Source organism: Phoca vitulina, unplaced genomic scaffold (genome assembly GCF_004348235.1).
Source record: "Phoca vitulina isolate PV1807 unplaced genomic scaffold, GSC_HSeal_1.0 scaffold2, whole genome shotgun sequence".
In the NCBI taxonomy this organism is placed as follows: domain Eukaryota; kingdom Metazoa; phylum Chordata; class Mammalia; order Carnivora; family Phocidae; genus Phoca; species Phoca vitulina.
Window position 1 is genome coordinate 96,490,967 of NW_022589705.1, and position 21,629 is coordinate 96,512,595.

The following is a 21,629-nucleotide window of genomic DNA, read 5'->3' on the forward strand; positions in this document are numbered from 1 at the left end:
TCTGTACTATTTTGATTTTTTGCTGTAAGCGTGTATTTTTTTTAAACAATTTTTTAAACTTGTGATTTCCAGGATTGCTTCTTCTCACATCACCTCCCTTTTTAGCTGTTCTGTGAGCAGCCTCTCAAGGCTCCTCTGTGTTTCTTCCACTGCCTCGGGGAATGTGCTCTCTGGGCTTTCCCCCCCACCCAGCTCCTGACTTTGTCCCACCCCAATTCTCGGCGTTTCTCACAGGCTATGGCACTTTGGACCCTAGAAGTCACGTGGTGTGGTTTCTTCTTTCACAGATGTGGGGCCTGAGGCCCACGGTGGCCTTTCCTTGCCTCTTCGAAATCTCTACTTCATGACGAGCTAAGAAAAGCCAAGGTGGAGTGCCTTATTTTCTCATCAGTTTGACATCATTGTGCAGTCTCCAGTGTCCATGTGGTCTGCCCTTCAGTACCTGAGAACTGTTGATGCTAAGGTGCATCTTACATCATACATTCTCAGGGTCGTATCACAGTGTAGGCGGAAGAGTTGTAAAAAACGCCCAGGACTGATGGCCGAAGACCGCTTGGTCTAAGCTCAGAAGCATCTCTAGCGATGGTCCCAGCGCACTGGGGAGAGATGGCAGAGCTTTGGTGGGCACCTTTGCCCTTAGCTTTCATCTTTAAGGTTTATTGTCTGCCCTGGGACTCATTAGGAAGTGTAGACCATTAGACTTAAGGTGATGTGTTCTTGGGGAGCCTGGGTGACTCAGTTGGTTGAGTGGACGACTCTTGATTTCAGCTCAGGTCATGATCTCAGGGTGGTGAGATCGAGCCCCACATGGGGCTCTGTGCTGGGTGTGGAGCCTCCTTAAGATCTCTCTCTCCCTCTGCCCCTCCCTGCCACTGCCCACCCCATGCTCGTGTGTGAGCTCGCTCTCTCTCAAAAGAAATAATTTAAAAATAAGGTGACGTGTTCTTTGTAAGATTCTTGCAGCCTCAGAGATCAGTTACTGAAACCAAGGAAGTCATGCTTCTGTCTCTCCGGAGAGCTGAGGAAAAGCATGGCCCTGGGGATGATGAGGGCAGAGTTGAGTGGGTGTGACCGTGAGCCTCGCATCACCAGGGCTTGTGTCCATGGGAGAAAACCCCGTTGGGGGTGTCACTGCCGTTCTTAAAGTCCTGGGGAAAGGAGCACGAGCCCGGGCCACGCGGACACGCCAGTTAACGATGTCAGCTCTTTCCTCACTCTCTGGGTCCTTAACTGTCTCCTCCCCCTGACTGTTCCTGCAGGTGGTGGAAAGAAGGAGAACGCCGGCTGAAATCAGGGAGGAGTTTGAGCGGCTGCAGAGGGAGAGGGAGGAGAGGAGGCTGCAGCAGCGCACCAACCCCAAGGTAAGCCAGCCCAAAGGTAATAACATACAAAGTTGGTGGAACAAAATTTTGTTTATCTAAGTGGCATCTTTATGGAAAGCAGCTCTTGGTGGCTTTCAGCAAAGATGCTGTTCAGGAGCTGGAGAAAAGTGTTTTCGACCATGTGCAGGGAAGACAAAACGAATCCCATGGTTCCCCAAAGCCAAGGAGACATCCCCAACAGCAGCACAGGCCAGGTCCCTGAGACCCTGCCCTGCAGTCGGGCTGCCCAAGCCCTTGATGGGTGACCGTCAGAGGAGTCTGTCAGGGAGAAGGCAGCCACCTGACCACACTGAGGCAGCGAGGTTCCCTGCACCACTTAGGACATGGGACATTTCCAGACCACCTTACGCAGGGGCCCAGGCTTTTATCCTCCCTGGACAGCAGTGCCATGAACATCAGTCACCAGGTTCTTCTGGCAGCGATAAGGTGAACGCCTTTAACTCGGTCAAGTCCCCAGGGGACTTTGAGTCCTGTGACCTAGCGATGTGCCTGAGTCTGAGAGCTACTTCTCAGTCCCGCACATGGTATCTTTGTCCTTTGATTCGTTAGGGAAGCACGTTGTTCTGAGTGCATGCCCCAGCCCTATGGCAGATGGGATGCGTCAGTCAATTTGAGGTGCCAGATGTATGAATGGCTAATCAAATGTGGCCCAGTGTTCCTGTTCAGTGTGCTTGATAAGGGGACTCAGACTCCATCAGTGTGGCCAGGATGGCCTGGCAGGCAGCCTGAAAGTCTCCTAAAGAAAAAGAACAGATGCTAGTATACAACTGGGAAGTGTGACAATATGAACTTCTGATCAAATATATTCCAGAAAGTGGATTTTTTAAAGATTCCTGCAGCCTTTAGCGGACCGTATATTCAGAACACTGCCATCTATTTGAAGCCTGCATCGAAGTGTATTTATAAATGCCCACACCTCTCCTTTCTACCCATCCTCCCTGCAGCAGATGATGGGTCAGTGGTGGAGAGCGGCTTTTGGTCATAGGCAGGTGGAGAACTGAAACAGCGGGCAAGCCAACTCGGGGCGGGTGACATAGTTGGCAGCGCTAAAGGTCTCTGAGGCGCCCTGAACCATGCTCATGGGGTACCTTTGCGGAGCCAGTGGTCAGGGCCGCGCACTGTGAGGAGGTCTGGTTTGAAAGGCCGCCGTTGGCAGATGGAGTGAGGGTTGAGGAGACGGGGTGGGAGCCTGGCAGGAGCGAGCTTTTGCTTTGGTATCTTCGCTGTGCTGGCTGGAGTTTTGCTGCATTCAGAGCAACGAAGGAGAAGGAGAAAGAGAACGTCACAGTAGCCTGAGCCTCTGGGTCCTACGATAAAATTGGCCATCTGGGTGTGTGCAGTGATTGCTTACTGGGATTCTGTGGAAATGTGTCTCCGGGCCATGTTTCTGTGGAATGAGGGAGCACAGCTGTGACCATTTCACACAAGCATGCAAGTTATTGTAAAATTCCTAATACTTTGCTACTTGCATAAACTGCTTCCAAATAAATAAGACATTTTCTAACCAGAAATCCTGAGTGATAACCAGATATTGGCTATGCAGCTTTTCGAGGAGAGGTTTTGAGCTGGATCTTTTATTCCATTTCTATGGGTTTTGCTTTTCATGATAAGTGGAAGGGTTTGGAATGTTCTTATCCTAAGAAGACAGGGGCGATCTCCTCTTTTAAGAAAACCACAGGGGAAGGACACTGCCGATGACCATCAGGCTCAGCACTGACCTGTCCCAAGGGACTGGCAGGCTAGGTACCATTTTTGGTACTGCCATCTGAAACTTGGATGGGTATTTCTCTCCGTTGTTACCAGCAAGAGTTTGTTGGGTGGGGATTTTCCAGTAGGATGTATGTACCAAGAACGGGCAAAGAGGTCAGGTGGGAAAAATCTTTGATTGGAAATACTGACTCTGACACAGTGATGCGGGACCCAGAGCAAAGCATGTGACCTACGTTTAGTTTTCTTGTCTGTAAAATGAGGCCGTCCGGGGGCGCCTGGGTGCCTCAGTCCGTTGAGTGTCCGACTCTTGGTTTTGGCTCAGGTCGTGATCTCAGGGTCATGGGATCAGGCCCTGTGTCGGGCTCTGTACTCGGCGCAGAGTCTGCTTGTCCCTTTCCCTCCTCCTCTGCTCCTCCCCCCACTCGCTCACTCTCTCTTTCTTTTTTTTTTCTCTCTCTCTCAAATAAATAAATAAAATCTTTCTTTTTTTTTTTTTAATGAAGCCGTCTGACCTTCGTAACTACCATACCAAGTTGGGATATGATTTTAAAAAATAGGAAATAGGTGTTAATTTAGTAGAGACAGACTAACCTGCTGAATAAATGCATAGTGGTACTTGTTTGGTACTAGTGAGGTTAAGAATTCAATTTCGTTTTAGTGTCTCCTCCAGCACTGCATGGGAAGCACTTGGTTTGGTCAGGCAGTTCTGGGCCCGTGGTGGGTGGGTTTGGATGGGGTCTGGCAATTGGGATTTCAAAATGGCCCCTTCGCCTGTGGCCTTGGCCCAGTGGTGTTTCAGCGTGCCCAGCTACCTGTGAGTCTTGGTTTATGTGAAATGAGCCTGGGAAAGCACTGTGGGGCTCAGAAATGACGAGCACGGTCCCCAGCTCCAGTGTGCAAGCCACCAGCGGAATGCGTGCACAGACGCACTCACGCACGGATGCCAGAGACAGCGTGGCAGAACTTTCCACTCTGAGTCCGGAGCCCTGCACTGGGATTCACATTGCTCCCTCCCGTTCTGGGCCCTGGGTCAGGCCACTTCTCCTGTCTTAGCTCAGTTTCCCCTTGTGTGAAATGGAAGGTTTGCCACAAAACCCACTACTTGGGGTCAGAAGACCCCGAAGTCCTGAGTTTAATCCGTCCCAGGATCTCCTGGGCCCTGGCATTGAGCAAGTCTGGGAGGGCATTTACGGCTGGGACAGACGGCGAGGCTCATGCACATCCAGAGCGCTGCATGTGACAGGACTCTAGCTGGACCACCCTGGCCACCCTCCCTCCATCTTCAGGATCTCTGTTTTATTGGCTTAATCCATGTACATTTCTTGCCTTTTAAAGACTTAAGATCCCACAATAGGGTTGTTCTGTGCCACATTCACTTCATATTGACTCTTTTGATTCCTTTCTTTGTTAATGCCCATAAGCCTTCTCTCCCTCCGATGGCAGCCACTCTGGGAGTCAGGACGACAGATCTCAGGCAGCGCTGTTGGACTTTATTATCGCCTTCTAATGAACTTGTTCCCATCCCGTGTGAAGCAGAGCATTAAATCAGAGACTGTTGGGGAGCCGTCCTTGTCTGCCTCTGAGGGTGTAGACTGCCTGCTTTCTGACCCTGTTACATAAAAGTTCAGGGGGCTCGCTGCATTATGTCCATTCTCCTGTCGCCGTTCAGAGGGTCACATAAACTCCCTGGCAAGACCTCCTTTCTGATTTTAGAAAGGCCAGTTTATCGGCTTGGTTCCTGCAGTAGCTTAAAAATAGGATCCAGCTCTATCAGGAAAAGAATTTAAATAATGTATCAAGGAAGACATATAACAGTCAAAAATTTTTAAATCCCAAAATGTTTTCATAAAGATGCAGGATTACATTACTCAATTATTTTTAAAGGGTTTTTAAAAAGCTGTGTTTCGGCTGCCATGGCTAATGATTGTAGGCATTCGAATGAGCCCGTGGCTATGACTTCAGTCTGTTCAGTGGAAATGGCCGTGATGTCATAAACCGACTCGGCTTTGCTGGCAGGAGAATCGTGCCCAAGAAAAGCTGTTTGAACCCATATGCTTGTTGTGCTCGATGGCAGGAGGGGGCGATTTACCATATGCAGAAGCAGGCAGCTACCGAAAGGGAAGAAATTGGGACGTTGTCTTAGAAGAAGGGACTGAGTCCGAGGAGGCAGAGTCTTTGCAGAAGGGCCAGCTGCAGGAGGCCCAGAGGAGGCTGTCCCCCAATCCTGTCCGCGTCGCCGCTCAGAATCAAGACGTCCCAATGAGAGACTGCTGTTTATGCGAGGGTGGGGGGTGCATCCTTGGAAACTCTGGTAAGTTTGCATTTGATCCTCCATGACCTCCGACAACACAGGTTCCAACTTTGATCTCACAGTGAATCTGCGGAGAGAGTCTCAAGAGCCACCCTGGGCTCACCAGCTATAAAACAGGCAAACTGCACATTGCCTCTTCACGCAATTGCCTCTTTGGGGGGAATTTTCAAATAGTTATTGAGAATGCATTTGACAGAAATGTCTCACATTATCCTTATGGCCAGATAAAATATAAACATGAAAATAATTCAGAACGGAACATTCCTGGCTGAATGAACAACTGATTCTACTCAAAGAGGGTTGATTAATGCATCATTTCCAGCCTGGTAAGAAGCTTCTCATCGTGGGAGAAAGGCTGTCACTTGGCATGCTCGGAATTTCTATGAATGATGTCAGTGAAGATGTGTCTGTCATAGTCTCAGGTGACCCAAGGCCAGAGGACAAAACCATGATTCTAAAAGATCCTAGTGAACTAGAATGGAAAGGTGAAATGTGCTAGCTCAGAGAAGGGGAGCCGGAGGGAAATGGTAGTCTTTCACTGACGGGGCTTAATATCAACAACAGTTTAGAATATTTGTGGGTTGGGGGTGGGTAAGGTAAAGATGATTCATATATTCACAAGGCAGTTTAAATTGGGTGCCTGTAAGGAGTCAGGTCCTGTTCCAGATGTGGGCATGCAGCAGGGCATAACAGACAAGACCCTGCCCTCATGGATTCTAGATGAGAGAGACAGATAATACGCAGTAAATTCAATACATAAATTATATAGTATGTCAGAAGGTGATAATGCTACAGCAGGAAGATAGGTCAAGGAAGGGGGGGCGGACTGCAATTTTAAATAGGGTACCCAGGCCTTGTTGAGGAAGTGACATTGGAACAAAGGCGAGGAGAAAAGAGTACCGTGTGGAGATCGGGGAAGAGCCTTCTGGATGGAGGGAGCAGTCAGTTCAAAGGGATGTGGTGGGTCTGGTATGTTTGAGGAATAGCAGAGAGGCCAGTGTGTCTGGAGCAGTGGTGGAGGGACTTAGTAGGAGCTGAGCTCAGAGAGGCACATCTTGCCCTCCCCTGTGGAGAAGCAGCAACTGGTCTTAATTTGTGACAGTTTGAGAGAACAGAACCAACAGCACAAAGACGATTTTGGCTTGGTGTAAGGAGCAGTGAACAAGGCGGGCTGCTGGGGACTAAAGGAAACCGCACTTTTATCCACCATCTCATCCTGAACACAGAGCAACAAGGACCTACATCTTCCAGAGTGGTGGGGGGTGGGGGGAGTTATATAATTAAGATAAAAATAAGTTTTCCCGGCTGTTCACAGAGTCGGTGTGGGAGTGGATTCCAGGCCGGCAGGTGGTGCTCCCATCCGGGCTGGGTGGAGTCCCTTTAATGACCTCTGGGGGGGTGGGGGTGTGTCTCCCACTCCAGGCCCTGCCCGTGAGTAATGTAGTCATTTGGTTACGTTGGCTCTTCCTGAGGAGGAAACTTTTGACACGGGCACAAGAAGGCTACTGATTTTTAAATATGCATATAAGACCTTTCTGAGATTTTAATCATTTTTAAAGATTTTTATTTATTAGAGAGAGAGCATGGTGGGGGGAGAGGCAGAGGGAGAAGCAGACTCCCCGCTGACCAGGGAGCCCAATGTGGGGACTCCATCCCAGGACCCTGAGATCATGACCTGAGCCAAAGGTAGACGCTTCACTGACTGAGCCCCCCACCAGGCACCCCAAGATTTTAATCTTTTTTTAAGGAGACTCTAGTTTTGTTGAAGTCTGAGGTGTGGGGAAAGTTTTTTCAGTTTTTTGTGGTCCAAGTAATAATGCATAAGTAGTTTAGAAAGTTGGTTACTCGACGTACTACAAAAACAAGCAGTTTCCCCTCCCCACCCGTTTTTCCAGGCCTTGCTCCTGCCCCCCACCCCAGAGGTGCCACTCCGGGCTCTCTGAGCTCTTGCTTCGGACACCTCTCTCTATTCCTGAGTTGCGTGTTTACATTGTTCTCTGTTTTTTTCAGTTTTAGCAATTAGTATTGACCTCCTGCCGGTAAAGATAAGGGTGCCGTTCGCACATGTCTGTCAGTCCACCCAGTGTGGTTATAATCCCCTTTCAGGTGAAGTGAATAAATGCTCAGCTGAGCTAGCTGGCATACCATGACCACCTGACTGACGGTCTTCCTTCCTTCCTTCCTTTTTTTCTTTCCTTTTAAGGTTTGTTTATTTATTTTAGAAAGGGGGGAGGGGGAGGGGCAGAGGGAGAGAGAATCCCAAGCAGACACCCCGCTGAGCAGGGAGCCCGACAAGAGGCTTGATCCCAGGACCCTGAGATCATGACCTGAACCGAAATCAAGAGCCAGCCGCTTAACCGGCTGAGCCACCAGGCGCCCCCACCTGACCTTTCTTTAAAACCGTTTTTTCCTTCACGGTGTTAGTAACTCTCCTTTGGTTTCTTTGATGAGCTTTCTATAAATCTGTCATTAGTTCGTTTCCGGCTGTCAGAACTGAACGTTCCCCAGTGCCTCGGACTCCTTAGGTATTCCGTCACTCTCACCCATCCCGGTGGCACCCCCTGAAGCCCCGTCCGTCCTCCCTGCTCCCACTCCAGTCTGGACCCCGCTTTCTGGCCTGCTGTACGGGGGCCCCACGACTTCCCTCGCCGGCTTCCTGGGAATGGCTTTCTGTTCACTCAGTCGACACCTTGTTCCCAAGGAGCAGCCACAGGAGACATGGCCAGGCCCGGAGACGCACGGAACAGCACCTCCCTCCCCTCCGTGGGCTCCCTTGACCCCTTTCTGTGGAGAAAACCATCTTCCAGCAGCTTCCTTAAAGAAGATCCCTGGAGGGCGCCTGGGTGGCTCAGTTGGTTAGGCGACTGCCTTCGGCTCAGGTCATGATCCTGGAGTCCCGGGATCGAGTCCCACATCGGGCTCCCTGCTCAGCGGGGAGTCTGCTTCTCCCTCTGACCCTCCTCCCTCTCATGCTCTCTGTCTCTCATTCTCTCTCTCGCAAATAAATAAAATCTTAAAAAAAAAAAAAATTTAAAAAAATAAATAAATAAAATAAAAAAAAGAAGATCCCTGGAAGCCAAATTTCTTTGTCCCTTTTTCCCCCATTTTATTGTCTTTTAAAAGAAAAAATAATAACATAAGTACTTACACGTGTACATACATACAGAGGCTTACGTGTGATGTCTAGGCCCTAGCAGTAGTCACAGACATGGAGGAACCCACCGCGGGACAAGAATATTGCCCACACCTTGCATCCGCCTCCATGGCCCTCTGCTGCCTTTGAAATTTTGTCACAAATTGGATGTATGCTTAAGTAATCCACTGTTTGATTTTTATTGTTTTGGGGCTTTTTTATAAAAATGGTACATGCTATAGGTGGTCCTCTGGGACCTGTTTTCTACCCACACCTCCTACTCTTTCAAATGTCTGTGTGTTTCATGAAGTCGTGACTCAGTCATTTTCGTTGCCGTACACCACAGTTTATCCCTCCTGCGAGTGGGTGTTTAGCTTCCGGGTTTCCGCAATTGTGGACGTTGCCGCTGTGAACAATCTCGTGCTTGTGTCCTGGTGCGCGTGTGAGAGAGTGTCCACAAGCACCTCGATCTAAAATTGATGGGTCATGGGATACGCAAATGTTCAGCTGTAAGAGATGTGGCCACATTGCTTTCCAGAGGTGAAATGTGGACTTTGCATAACTCAGAATGTCTTGATTGCATCTTTAGACTTAACAAAGTGTAAAGCATGTATCTGCGTACTTTTCACAGTATGTGTATAGATAGATACGCACATGTTTAGCAAGTGTGTCTATGAAGTTCCAGTTTGGAAGTCATTTTTCCTCTGGACGTGGAAGACCTCATTCCAGTGTCCTCTAGCTTCTAGGACTGGTGTTGAGAAGACCCATTCCAGTTCCTGATTCTTGTGTGTGATGTTCTTTTCCCCCTTTGGAAACCTGTAGGGTTTTCCTGTCTGGGCTCCTGCAGCTGCGTATGGGAGGCCTCGGGTGAGCGCCTCTGGAGTCAGGTGCCCACAGTGGGGGCTCCCCTCCCCCCCCACCCCACCCCACCCCACCCCCGCCGGGCTCCGCAGCCCTGGGGCATTTTCTCACATTCTCTCTTCCTAGCTCTCCTCTCCTTCTGTCCACATTCCTTCCATTGCACATATTGGACCCTCTGGACTCATCGTCTCACTTGCTAATTTTTTCTTCTCCATTTTACGTATTTTTGGTTTAGTTCTACTTGTTTGAGAGTTTCTTTTTCTAGGTTATTTTCCACCCTTCCTTCCAGTGTGAAAAATCCTGCCGTATTTTTTAACATCCAAGAACTTTCTTCTTCTCAAATTTGTTGTTGTTTTTCGAATTCATGGGGAGGTACAACGTAGGGCTCTGGTTCTTGAGCTGTGGAGATAGATGCCCTGAGTTCAAGTCCTGTCTCTGACACCTCCCAGCTGTGTGGCCTTGAGCAAGACACGCGGCCTCTGTTCTTGGTGTCTTCATCTGTGAAATGGAGACAGTAACAGTACCTGCCTCATTGTTAATGAAAAGGTTAAATGGAATAATACATGTCAAATACTTAGGAGAGTCCCCAACACTTAGTAAGCATTCATAAATGCTATTTTTTATGATTAATGCAATATCTTTTATTTTTCTAAGGATATTACTTAGACATTTCTTGCCATTTTCTTTGGCATTTGTATCCTCTGCTTCTTTCTGGTTCTTTTTGATCTTTACTTGGTTTTAGACTTCCGTGTTAGAGGTTTCCCTCAAATGTCTGGTAATCTCTGGCTGGCTGCTCTTGAGGCAGTGAGGCTTAGGGGATGTGCCATGGGCTTGGCGGGACTTGTCACTGATAGCCTTAACTCTGGGGTGTTTGGATGGAGACTCCCACCCCCCCACACACACACACACACAAAGGTTAGTGTTGAAAGGCCTTTTCTACTTAGCAGGTGATACTTCTCTGGAGAGGAAACCCCCAGTCTCTCAACCTGGCTGTCGGCAGTCTTGTTGCTGAGGGGGTGGGAGGTCGGGAGATGACCATTCCACTTCACCTTTGTTTCCAGTACCTATCCCCCGCCCCCACAGCTGGACCTGGCATGCCTTCCTTTGATTTCTTCAAAGAGCAAGGCTCTGTCAGTTGTCTCCTTAGTGAGCAGGCAACTCCTGAGGTGCTGGTCCCTCCCATTCCTGAGCCAACAGAAGCCTGGTTTCTTTCTCTGCTCAGTCAGTGACCACCTCCATTCTTTCCCAGTTTTTTTTTTTTTTAAGATTTTATTTATTTATTTGACAGAGACACAGCGAGAGAGGGAACACAAGCAGGGGCAGTGGGAGAGGGAGAAGCAGGCTTCCCGTTGAGCAGGGACCCCGATGCAGGACTCGATACCAGCACCCTGGGACCATGACCTGAGCCGAAGGCAGACATTTAACAGCTGAACCACCCAGGCGCCCCTCTTTTCCAGTTTCTAAGGCTTGGTTAGCACCTCTTCCTGTCGCTCTTGGTGTTCCTTGAGTGTCACTTTGGGAGGGAGGAGGGTTTCAAGAGACAATCCTATTGGCTTAACCAAAAATCCAAATTTATTTATTGGAGATAATTAATTGCACTGGAAGACTGTTATTTGTCCATAATCACTGAGATAGAGGAACAAAAGAAAGTGGCCACAGCTCTGTCAAATGCAGCTTCTTCAGTTAAAAGGCTGTTGGGGGGCGCCTGGGTGGCTTAGGCAGTTAAGCGTCCGACTCTTGATTTTGACTTAGGTCGTGATCGCAGGGTTGTGAGATCGAGTCCCATGTCAGGCTCCATGCTCAGTGCAGAGTCTACTTGAGATATTCTCTCTCTCTCTCTCTCTCTCTCTCTCTCCCTCCCTCCAACAAATAAAATCTTTAAAAGACTGTCAAGATGGAGAGCAGACCTGGGGTCACCAGGGGTTGGGCAGAGGGGAACTGCTCAGTAGTCTGCAGATGAGAGAGGAAAAAGGTATCTTTTTGACAGTGCTCATTTTTATGTAATGGTTAAAGAAAAAAGGGTTGACTCATGAATGATTCATTGGACGGTCCAGGAAGACGGTGATCCAGTGGGGTTATAGTTTAGAGGTTGGAATAGGTGAGTAAAAGGGTATCTCTCCAGCTACTTCCTCTAGTGTTTAGCTCCTTAAACCTTTGAATCTTATCAGTTGGTGATTTTTATTGAGGAGCTCAAATCCTGAGACTCTGAGTGAATCATATTCACTTGACAAGTTGTGTTACATTGTTATCAGTGTTACCTGGTTGTTTGAAGACAGCTTGAAACAGTGGGATGTGTTCCCCAGAGTCCAGGTACTTCTAGTCCGGGTGGCAGAAACTGCCCTGTAGGATAGATTAAATCTTCCAGCTCCTCAACACTTGGGAATCTGTAGCTGTTGTGGTCCCACTGACAGTTTTTCAGTGTATCATGACTGTATGTAAAGGACTTCATAACTGTCATCATTGTCATCTTTTTATACGCTGATGACAGAATTAAGTACCGTAGAATGAGGGTCAGCCAGCTGTGGCCGACTATCTAGTTTTCTTCAGCCCGTGAGCTAAGAATCATTTTTATTACATCTTAAATGGTTTTTAAGAAATCAGAAGAATATTTGTGACACATAAAAATGATATGAAACTCACACTTCAGTGTTCCTGAATAAAGTTTTATTGGAACACAGCAGCGCTCCTTCAGTATTACCGTGGCTCTCTGGTGCTCCCAGCGGCACAGACTGGAGTAGTTTCAACCGTGGTCGCCCACAGAGCCTAAAATACTCTCTGGCCCTTGACAGAAAAAGTTTGGTGACCCTGCTCTACTGAAAAATAAGGTGAAATGTGCAAGTATTTTCCTTTGTAAGCTCTTTTTATTTGAAAAATGTGATTTAATAATAAAAGAACACAAGCCTGCATACATTCAACTAGAAGTTGTTGGGAAAGCTCTGGCTCATTAATTTATCCAGCATTAGATCTGTTTTATCTTTTTCTTTTTCCTTATCTTTTTGATCTTCTGTCAGAATTCGGATCTGACCTTCATTCCTCAAAGCTGTGACTTCTCGTATAAAAGCATATTGCCTTGAAAGTTTTTGAAAGTGGGTTGTAAGTTGCAGCCAAACGCCTGGTTAGCACGTAGAGAAGAAAGCTGCCCAGTTCTGGTGCTGTGGCCAGTCCATTTTCAAAAGGTTATTTCCTTGAAATGGAAGAACAGCAGAAGGCAGGCATCCAAACCGCTCCTTAAAATATTAAAAGCCACGTCCTTGTGAACTCAGTGCCGTGATCACTCGTCTCTAGGACAGTCCGTTTCATCAGCCGTGGCCGGCGCAGGAGCCTAGCTTTCTGTGGCGGCTCTCTCGACCTTTCTAGGTTAGTCCTTTCCCGTAGACTTGGATCAGCACCAAAGGCTGTTGAGTCTCAAAAGTCACTGGCTCGTTGAAGTATTTGGTTATTTTGGCCTTGCTTAAAGAAACAACAAAATGGTTGGAAAAGTGATGACGTGAGCAATAGTTTTTAACTTTTAAAGGCTATTCTGCCCGCTGGTGAGTCAGTTGATTGTCAGTGAGGAGTTAACACAAATATCTATCATTTTAAAAGTTTTCTTTGGGAAAGGAAATAAAAGCATATTTAACATTATTCTGGAACTTTTAAGCCAACGCAATTTGACAAATAATAAAAGAGATGTAAATGTTGAAAGGGCTGTAATTTTCGGTGTAAGATATGATTGCCTATCCTTAGAGAACCAACCGAAAACTATCAGGACTAACAAGCTGAATGAGGCAGCCAGTTATGAAACCCACATACATAAGACAGCAGTTTCTGCCATTCCTGCCATCAGCACCTCTCGGATTACGGAATAGCCTCTCCTGCCTGCTCTCCCCGCCTCCCTCCTTCCCCCAACACAGCAGCCAGAGTGAGCCTGCAAAAACTCAGGTCAGACCAGGTCATCCTGCTTGAAGAGCTCGAAGGCTGGCATCATTCATTGTCAGCAGAATCCTCACAGTGGCCTGTAGATGCGGTGACCATCGTGCATCATCCAGACCAGGACATTTTTGAGAGTAAGAGGACGTGCTTAAAATAATGAAAATTTTGTAGTTTTTTGAAATGTTTATTGACCAGGGCACCTGGGTGACTCAGTTAAGTGTCTGCCTTTGCTTCAGGTCGTGGGTCCTGGGATTGAGCCCCAAGTCGAGCTCTCTGCTTGGCGGGAAGGCTGCTTCTCCCTCCCCCTCTACCTGCTGCTCCGCCTGCTTGTGTGAGCACACTCTCTCTCAAATAAATAAATAAATAGAGGCACCTGGGTGGCTCAGTCAGTTAAGCATCTGCCTTCGGCTCAGGTCATGATCCCGGGGTCCTGGGATCGAGCCCCGCATCGGGCTCCCCGCTCAGCAAGGAATCTGCTTCTCCCCCTGCTTGTGGGCGCTCTCTCTCTCTCTTTCTCTCAGTCTGAAATAAATAAAATCTTTCAAAAATAATTAATTAGTTAATTAATTAAGAATGTTTATTGACCAACACTGTTTTTATTACATTGGAGAACCTATAAAATGGTTTGTTCAAAAATAGTTCCTTTAGGGGCGCCTGGTGGCTCAGTCGTTAAGCGTCTGCCTTCGGCTCAGGTCATGATCCCAGGGTCCTGGGATCAAGCCCCGCATCGGGTTCCCTGCTCAGCGGGAAGCCTGCTTCTCCCCCTCACACTCCCCCTGCTTGTGTTCCCCCTCTCGCTGTCTCTCTCTCTGTCAAATAAATAAATAAAAATCTTTTAAAAAAATTTTTTTCCTTTAAATATACTTAACGTATATTAAAGCAAATTATTAAAATTATATTGATTATGTGAACATTAAAAGTAGCAGAAGCAGGGGTGCCTGGCTGGCTCAGTCGGTGGAGCATGCAACTCTTGATCTCAGGGTTGTGAGTTCAAGCCCCACGTTGGGCATGGAAGCCTACAGAAAGAGAGAGAGAGAGAGAGAAGAGGGGGGAGGGAGGAAGGAAGGAAGGAGAATTATTTTTGGCATACATTCAAATACTTTTAAACAGTTTATCCGTTACATTTGTCTCTGATATTCTGTATTCTGGTTATGTCTAACCAACCACGCCAAAACTTAGTGGCACGAACAATTTGATTTTCTCATGGTCCTGTGGGTTGACCAGCCTCAGCTGGATGGTTCTGCTGGGGGTCTCCTCATGTGGGTGTAGTTCGATGGTAGCTGGGGCGTGTTGAAGGTGGCATCTGCACTCTTGTGCCTCCCTTGTGGCTCTCCCCACCCTGGCTGGCTTGGCCTTCCTCAGAAGATAGCAGGCTCAGGGGACATGGAGTGTTCTGTCAGCTGGCCTCCCCAGAAAGCACCTCCAGAGGCCTAGAGGAGAGCTTCGAGGCTTCCTGTGGCCTAGCTCTGAAGGCCGCACCGCTCACACCCACTGCTCTCCGCTGGACGGCAGCGAGTCACCGGTCCTGCGCAGAATCACGGAGAGGGCTCTGTACGGGGGTCAGATGCCAGCAAGCAGGGCTCACAGGGAGGCCTTCTCTGGATCCTCACTTCCGCACTGGGGCACTGCTGTTCTCCCAGAGGATGTACCTTCAGTGTGGTTGTTTTTCTTCTGTAACATTGCCTACTACCCTTTTTTTTTTTTTTTTTTTAAGATTTTATTTATTTGAGAGAGAGAGCATGAGTGGGGTGAGGGGCAGAGGGAGAAGCAGGCTCTCCTCCGAGCAGGGAGCCCAATGCAGGACTAGATCCCGGGACTCTGGGACCATGACCATGACCGATGGAGCCACCCAGGCGCCCCAGTTGCCTACCATCTTAATACATTTGTATTTAGCAAATTTGAAATTTTTAACATATTTGATTCTTTTCTATATACCATAATACTCTTTTTTTTTTTTTTAAGATTTTATTTATTTATTTGACAGCGAAAGAGAGAGACAGAGAGCAAGCACAAGCAGGGGGAACGGCAGGCAGGGGAGAAGCAGGCTCCCTGCTGAGCAAGGAGCCCGACGTGGGGCTCGATCCCAGGACCCTGGGATCATGAACTTGGCCGAAGGCAGACGCTTAATCGACTGAGCCACCCCGGCACCCCTATATACCATAATATTCTTAATTGAGAAAATACTCTCAATTCTAAATTTCATCTTTGTGGAACATACACTTTGGCCCAAGTATTTTCATAGGGCATTGTCTTTTTGCCTCCATTCAGAATATTTTTGACACTTTTTTTTTTTTTTTTTTTTTAAAGATTTTGTTTATTTATTTGACAGAGAGAGACATAGCGAGAGCAGGAACACAAGCAGGGGGAGCGGGAGAGGGAGAAGCAGGCTTCCCGCTGAGCAGGGAGCCCGATGTGGGACTCGATCCCAGGACCCTGGGATCATGACCTGAGCCGAAGGCAGACGCTTAACGACTGAGCCACCCAGGCGCCCGACACTTTTTTTTTTATAAATTGTCTTTATTTATGATATTTTGAATGCTTCATCAAATTTACATCCCAGCCACAAAAACGCAGGCAGGCCTTTTCAATTTCATTCCATTCCAGGATAGAATATAAATTTAACCAAAGATGACAGTTCCACTAAAAAATTCTTACCAAAATTTAGTCCAAAATACTATTAATGGAATTTCAAATGAAATAAACTGTTTGAGCTCTTATTTTATTTGTTCAGTTTATCCTTCCTCAAGAGCTCAATTTCCGAGTTACACAGTTTATTTTCAGTGATTGCAGTTCCTTTTCTTTTTTTTTTTTTTTTAAGATTTAATTTATTTATTTGACAGAGCGAGAGAGCACAAGCAGGGGGAGCGGCAGGCAGAGGGAGAAGCAGGCACCTGGCTAAGCAAGGAGCCCGATGCGGGACTCGATCCCAGGACCCTGGGATCATGACCTGAGCCAAAGGCAGATGCTGATCCGACTGAGCCACCCAGACATCCCTGCAGTTTCTTATTTTAAAAGCTACAGGGTCTATTGAAAAGGAGCTCTTTAAAGCTCAGACATTCCTAATATTCAGTTTGTAATACGCTGACATGCTATAGATTTTTTTGTATTCAGAATCAGCTTTAGGTGCCTGGGTGGCTCAGCTGGTTAAGCCTCTGGCTCTTGATCTCAGCTCAGGTCTTGATCTCAGGGTCATGAGTTCAAGCCCCCCATGCTGGGCTCTAGGGCCAGCATGAAGCCTACTAAAAAAAAAAAGAATCAGCTTCACAAAAAATTGTTATTCTGAATACACAAAAATATTTGTACATTTTGACACTTTAGCTTAATTTTCTCGGTGGAATATCACAGCTTGTTTTGATTCAATCATGCATCTGTGTGCACTGTAACTGATCCTAAGGCTATTTCTCCTGCATAGGTTTCTTGCTTTAATAAGACACTTTTACCATAATGCTGTACTTTACCAACTTTGGCATTTGAGTATCACCACAAAAACAATGTTTTGTATTCATGGTGGAACTTTTTCACTTGAGTTTACAGTAAAATTTCTTCTAGGGTTCCCACCCAGTTCCAGCATGGCGGATGGGGGCAGCATGCAACCAGCAAGAATTCAACTCAGTTCTAGGGGCGCCTGGATGGCTCAGTCGGTTGAGCGCCTGACTTTTGATTGCAGCTCAGGCCTTGATCTCAGGGTCGAGAGTTCGAGCCCCATGTTGGGCTCCACACTGGGTGTGGAGCCTACTTTAAAAAAATTCAGTTCAGTTCTGACACACTCTGCCTGGAGACGGCGTCAGACTCCACAGGTTAAGGGTTCATTCCTACAACACTGCAGCCACCCCCCACTTCAGATGCCTGTCACAAGCCCAGGGCTTCCAACTGAACCAGGGCTGTAGATTCCAACACCCGCCTCCTTAGAATCTTTTAATTCACTAGAGGGGCTTGCACGAATCAACAGCCAGGTGGAAATATGCAGAGCAGAGTCTGGGGAAAAGGTACAAGACTTGCATGCCCTCTCCAGACACCCTACTCTCCCTGTACTTCCACTGTGCCCACCAACCCTCAAGCTCTCCGAACCTGGTCCTTCTGGATTTCTATGGAGGCTTCATTGCATTGTCAAGATTGACTAAGTCATTGGCCATTGGCTGTTTCAACCTCTGGCTCCTCTTCCCTCCCTGGAGGCTGGGGGCAGAACTTGAAGGTTCCAGCCCTCTAATCACTTGGTTGGTCCCCCTGGCAACCAGCCCCCCCCCTTGGGTGGAGACCAAAAGCCACCGTCATTAACATAACAGAAGATACATTTATCACCCTTATCACCAGAAATTGCATGGGTTTTAGGAGCAGTGAGCCAGGAACCCTGTAAATACAAATAAGAAATATGTATTTGGTCACAATACTGCACATTTATAATTCAAATCAAACCATTATTAAGATTGGGCGCCTGGGTGGCTCAGTTGGTTAAGCGACTGCCTTCGGCTCAGGTCATGATCCCAGGGTCCTGGGATCGAGTCCCACGTCAGACTCCCAGCTCAGCGGGCAGCCTGCTTCTCCCTCTGACCCTCTCCCCTCTCATGCTGTTTCCCTCTCTCTCTCAAATAAATAAATAAAATCTTTAAAAAAAAAAAAAACCATTATTAAGATAGACTGATTTTCTGTTTGAAGCATCTGGTTAACACTGACATAAAATTGGCATCGCTAGCAGCTGTGAGGTTCTTTTGCTAATAGAACGAATGCATAAATAGCCATTGCTTTATCTTTCATGTGCGTGGTATAAACCTTAGAATGGAAAAATGAGTGAAATTAACAGAGAGGAACTACCATCTGATCCACAGTTACCTGTAAGTCCCTGCTGCTACGCCTCACTTTCAGGCGTGGTCTTTAAAATAAAGAACAGCTAACTATTAGGGAAGACTAAAGACACTGGAGTTTGTTGAGCAGATGTAAGACTTGATTTTCATACGGTCTGAATTCACACTATGGATGGATGATCAGTACTGAAAAACATCTCATAGAAGTTACAAATTCATCAATTTCCTGAGAAAATGGAAATTGAGTGTGTATTTTTGTTGTTGTTAAACATACACTATGTTTAATTTTATTCCTGCCTGAAGAATTTATCAAAAAAGAAAGTATTACCCAAAAAAAAACAAATGTCCTACAGATTTACATCAGGAGTTGCAAATTTGGCCTACCGCCGATTTTTATGTGACTTAAAAACTAAGAATGGTTTTTACATTTTTTTAATGGTTGAAAAAAATCAAAAGGGGGGGCGCCTAGGTAGCTCAGTGGGTTAAGTGTCCGACTCTTGATCTCAGCTCAGGTCTTGATCTCAGGGTCATGAGTGCAAGCCCCGAATTGGGCTCCACACTGGAGCTTTTTTTTTTTTTTTTAAAGAAGAAAAAATAATATTTTGAGACATGAAAATTGTATGAAATTCAGACTTCAGGGTGAATAAACAGAGTTTACTCTGTCTACTGGAACTAGAACACAGCCAGGGTCAATCCCTTGCTGGGTAGTTGAGCAGCTTTCCCTTCCAACAGCAGAGATGAATCTGCAACAGAGACTGTAAGGACCCACAGCCCCTAAAATAGTCACGGTGACCCTTCACAGAAAATATGCTACCTCCTGATGATACCTTTCAGTAGAAGAAAAGCACTGTGGCAAGAGTATTCAGACTGCTCTCTACTACCTTCTGCTGCAGGACCGGCCCACCTCTGTTTCCCACACGTGTTCCTGTGCACCTGCGCGTCCCGTGCACATGACTTCCTTCCTTCATGCCGCCGGCCTGCTGTACCAGATGGGCAGCAGCATCTCCTACTTCTCACACCAGCTGAGACTGGGAGGAGCTGACTGCCCGGCCACCACACCAGCAGGTGTCTGGGCTGGGCTGAGGGTGGAGGGATGCTCACATTTCACCTGGGAAGAGAGGAGAGAGGCGGCGGCGCCCCACACACCGCTAGACGAGACAGTGAGGCTGGAGGTACCAAGGGAAGGCCTGGGCACCAAACCCAGTCTGGCTGCTTAGTTTAAGGGAACTGTTGATGATGATGGTAATATTTGGTTTAAAAATGAAAATTTGGGATAATCGCTAAACCACCACAAACAGTAGGGTTCAACTGGTCATCTGCTGGATAGAGCCCCCTCTCCCGCGCTCCCCGCTACAACGTCCACGGATCACCCACCACAACCACCCGCAGCCTCCTCTTCTGCTTTGTGCTTCCTCTGCTCCAGCCCCAGCGGCCTCCTCCCTGCTTTCCCACTCATGTCTTTGTTCGCGTGTCCCCTTCTCGGGGAGAAAAACACATGCTCCCACTCTGCTTTTGGGGCGACAGAAATGTTCTGTGTCGTGATTGCGGAGGTTGGTTTCACAAGTCTACATGTCTGTCAGAACTCACCAAAATGTGCACTTTAGGTGGGTGCAGTTTGTGTTATTACATATAAATTCAGCCTCAATACAGTTTTTTAAAATGGGCTGCAGGGAACTGAATAAAAATGTGTGTGTGGCCAGGTTTTTATATGTGGGATTAAGATATATGCCCATTTGAAAAATCTTATGATGATTAAAAAAAATAATAAACATTGATTTTCCGAGTATGGAGCATTTTATATCAGTCAGCAAATTTTAGCCTCACATTTCTTGAGAGAATATGGTATTCCGTTTCTCATAGCTTAATTCTCAAATTAATTTTAGAAGGTGAAACAATTTTTCAATCTCCCATTCATTCATAATTGATTTTGTTTGCACTTTTTTTTTTTTTAAGGTTTTATTTATTTGACAGAGAGAGCACAAGCAGGGGGAGCAGCGGGGAGAGGGGGGAACTGACTCCCCACTGAGCAGGGAGCCTAACACGGAGCTCAATCCCAGGACCCTGGGATCATAACCTGAACCGAAGGCAGACACTTAACAACTGAGCACCCAGGCGCCCCTGTTAAAAGAGTTTTAAGGTAGTTTTATGATGTTAAGAGTGTTGAGAATCAAACATTAAAATGTTTAATTCATGGGGCTCGTGTCTAGGTGGTTTCTGCATTCACCGGTTAAATCTGGAGGTGATCTGTTCAGAGCCATGAAGTCGGTCCTATTTGGGCCCTAAAAATCAAGTTGTGTGGGTCTTTTTTCTTTTCCTAACACTTGTCTTGTCATTTGCGTGCCAACATGACTGGCTTTCTGACCCCAGCAGTCGGTGACGCTCTGCTGCAGTTCGGTGTGAACTGTGACATTCATGCTCCGTGGGCCTCATGGTGGAGTCCCGCCCACACCCAGGGGACCGTCGGCTGCCAGAGTGTAGATTGTCTTTCATTTCACAAATACCACCCCTGCTCTGACTGCTTGTTTTTCTGCCCCAGGGGACCATCAGTGTTGGCATCGATGCCACTGACCTTTTTGATCGCTATGAGGAGGAGTACGAAGATGTGTCCGGAAGTGGCTTTCCACAGATTGAAATTAACAAGATGCACATATCCCAGTCCATTGAGGTGAAGCCCAGACACACACACACACACACACACACACACACACACACACACACACACACACACCCCGAGTGCAGTGAGGCTCAGGTTAATGAGGCGCAGCACACTGAGCAGCTGTGGTTTTTCTCATCTTTATTTATGAAAGGATGCAATTAGCCACTTTAAAAAAAAAGTTCCAGGCACAACCTTGTTTGTTACTGCTTTGCTGACTCGTCAGCAGCATGAGTGCCAGGGGGCACTTAGCTCCCAAGGTCGCAGGGCTCCCCCAGCAGAAGTGCAAGTGGTTTGGGAGAAGTAGAGGCCCAGGTCAGGAAGATTTGGGGCGAGAAAGCAGACCTCCATGGGTAATTCCAAGAACCAGTCTTAGTTTTAAGGCACACTCTGTCATGTGCAAAAAACACAATATTCAGCTGAACCCAGGATCACTAAAATGTCATCTTTCTGCCCACGGTTTGGAGGTAGCACTGGTGGGCGGGTCTGCTTAGGCTTATAGTTGGTCTCTGCCTCCTCAACTCTGTTTATTCTCAAGTGCGTCAACCCAGAGATGAAGTCCTAACTCTGGGAAACCTGCCGTTCTGCTGGAGCTTCCAGGGTTGGCTAGTAGGGCCATGGATTCAGTCCCTTCAGAGCTGGTGGCGAACAAGGACTGGAGGTCCCAGACATCCCACGATGGGAGGGAAGGCACATGATGAAGCCGCTGTGCCGTCTGATCCTGTCAGTACGCTGAGAACCACCAGCATCTAGCCCTGTCTTTCCCCGGGTTTTTTGAAATTTGCCTAGTAAAGCTTTTGCAAAACATCACCTTGGTGGCCACATGCAGCTCAGATAGCCAAGTGGGAGAGAAGTGAACCCGTTGAGG

The 21,629-nt window shown here is 47.3% G+C and overlaps 1 protein-coding gene across 2 annotated transcripts in view; it reads left to right on the forward strand.

The window, feature by feature from the left end:
- Window positions 1-21,629, forward strand: part of DNAJC11 (DnaJ heat shock protein family (Hsp40) member C11) — a 73,318-nt gene that overhangs the window by 33,942 nt on the left and 17,747 nt on the right. For both annotated transcript variants that reach the window (XM_032394648.1, XM_032394640.1), the window contains exons 4-5: window positions 1,260-1,361; window positions 20,645-20,773. In XM_032394648.1, coding sequence (XP_032250539.1) covers window positions 1,260-1,361; window positions 20,645-20,773 — 231 coding nt within the window. The remainder of the gene's footprint in view (window positions 1-1,259; window positions 1,362-20,644; window positions 20,774-21,629) is intronic.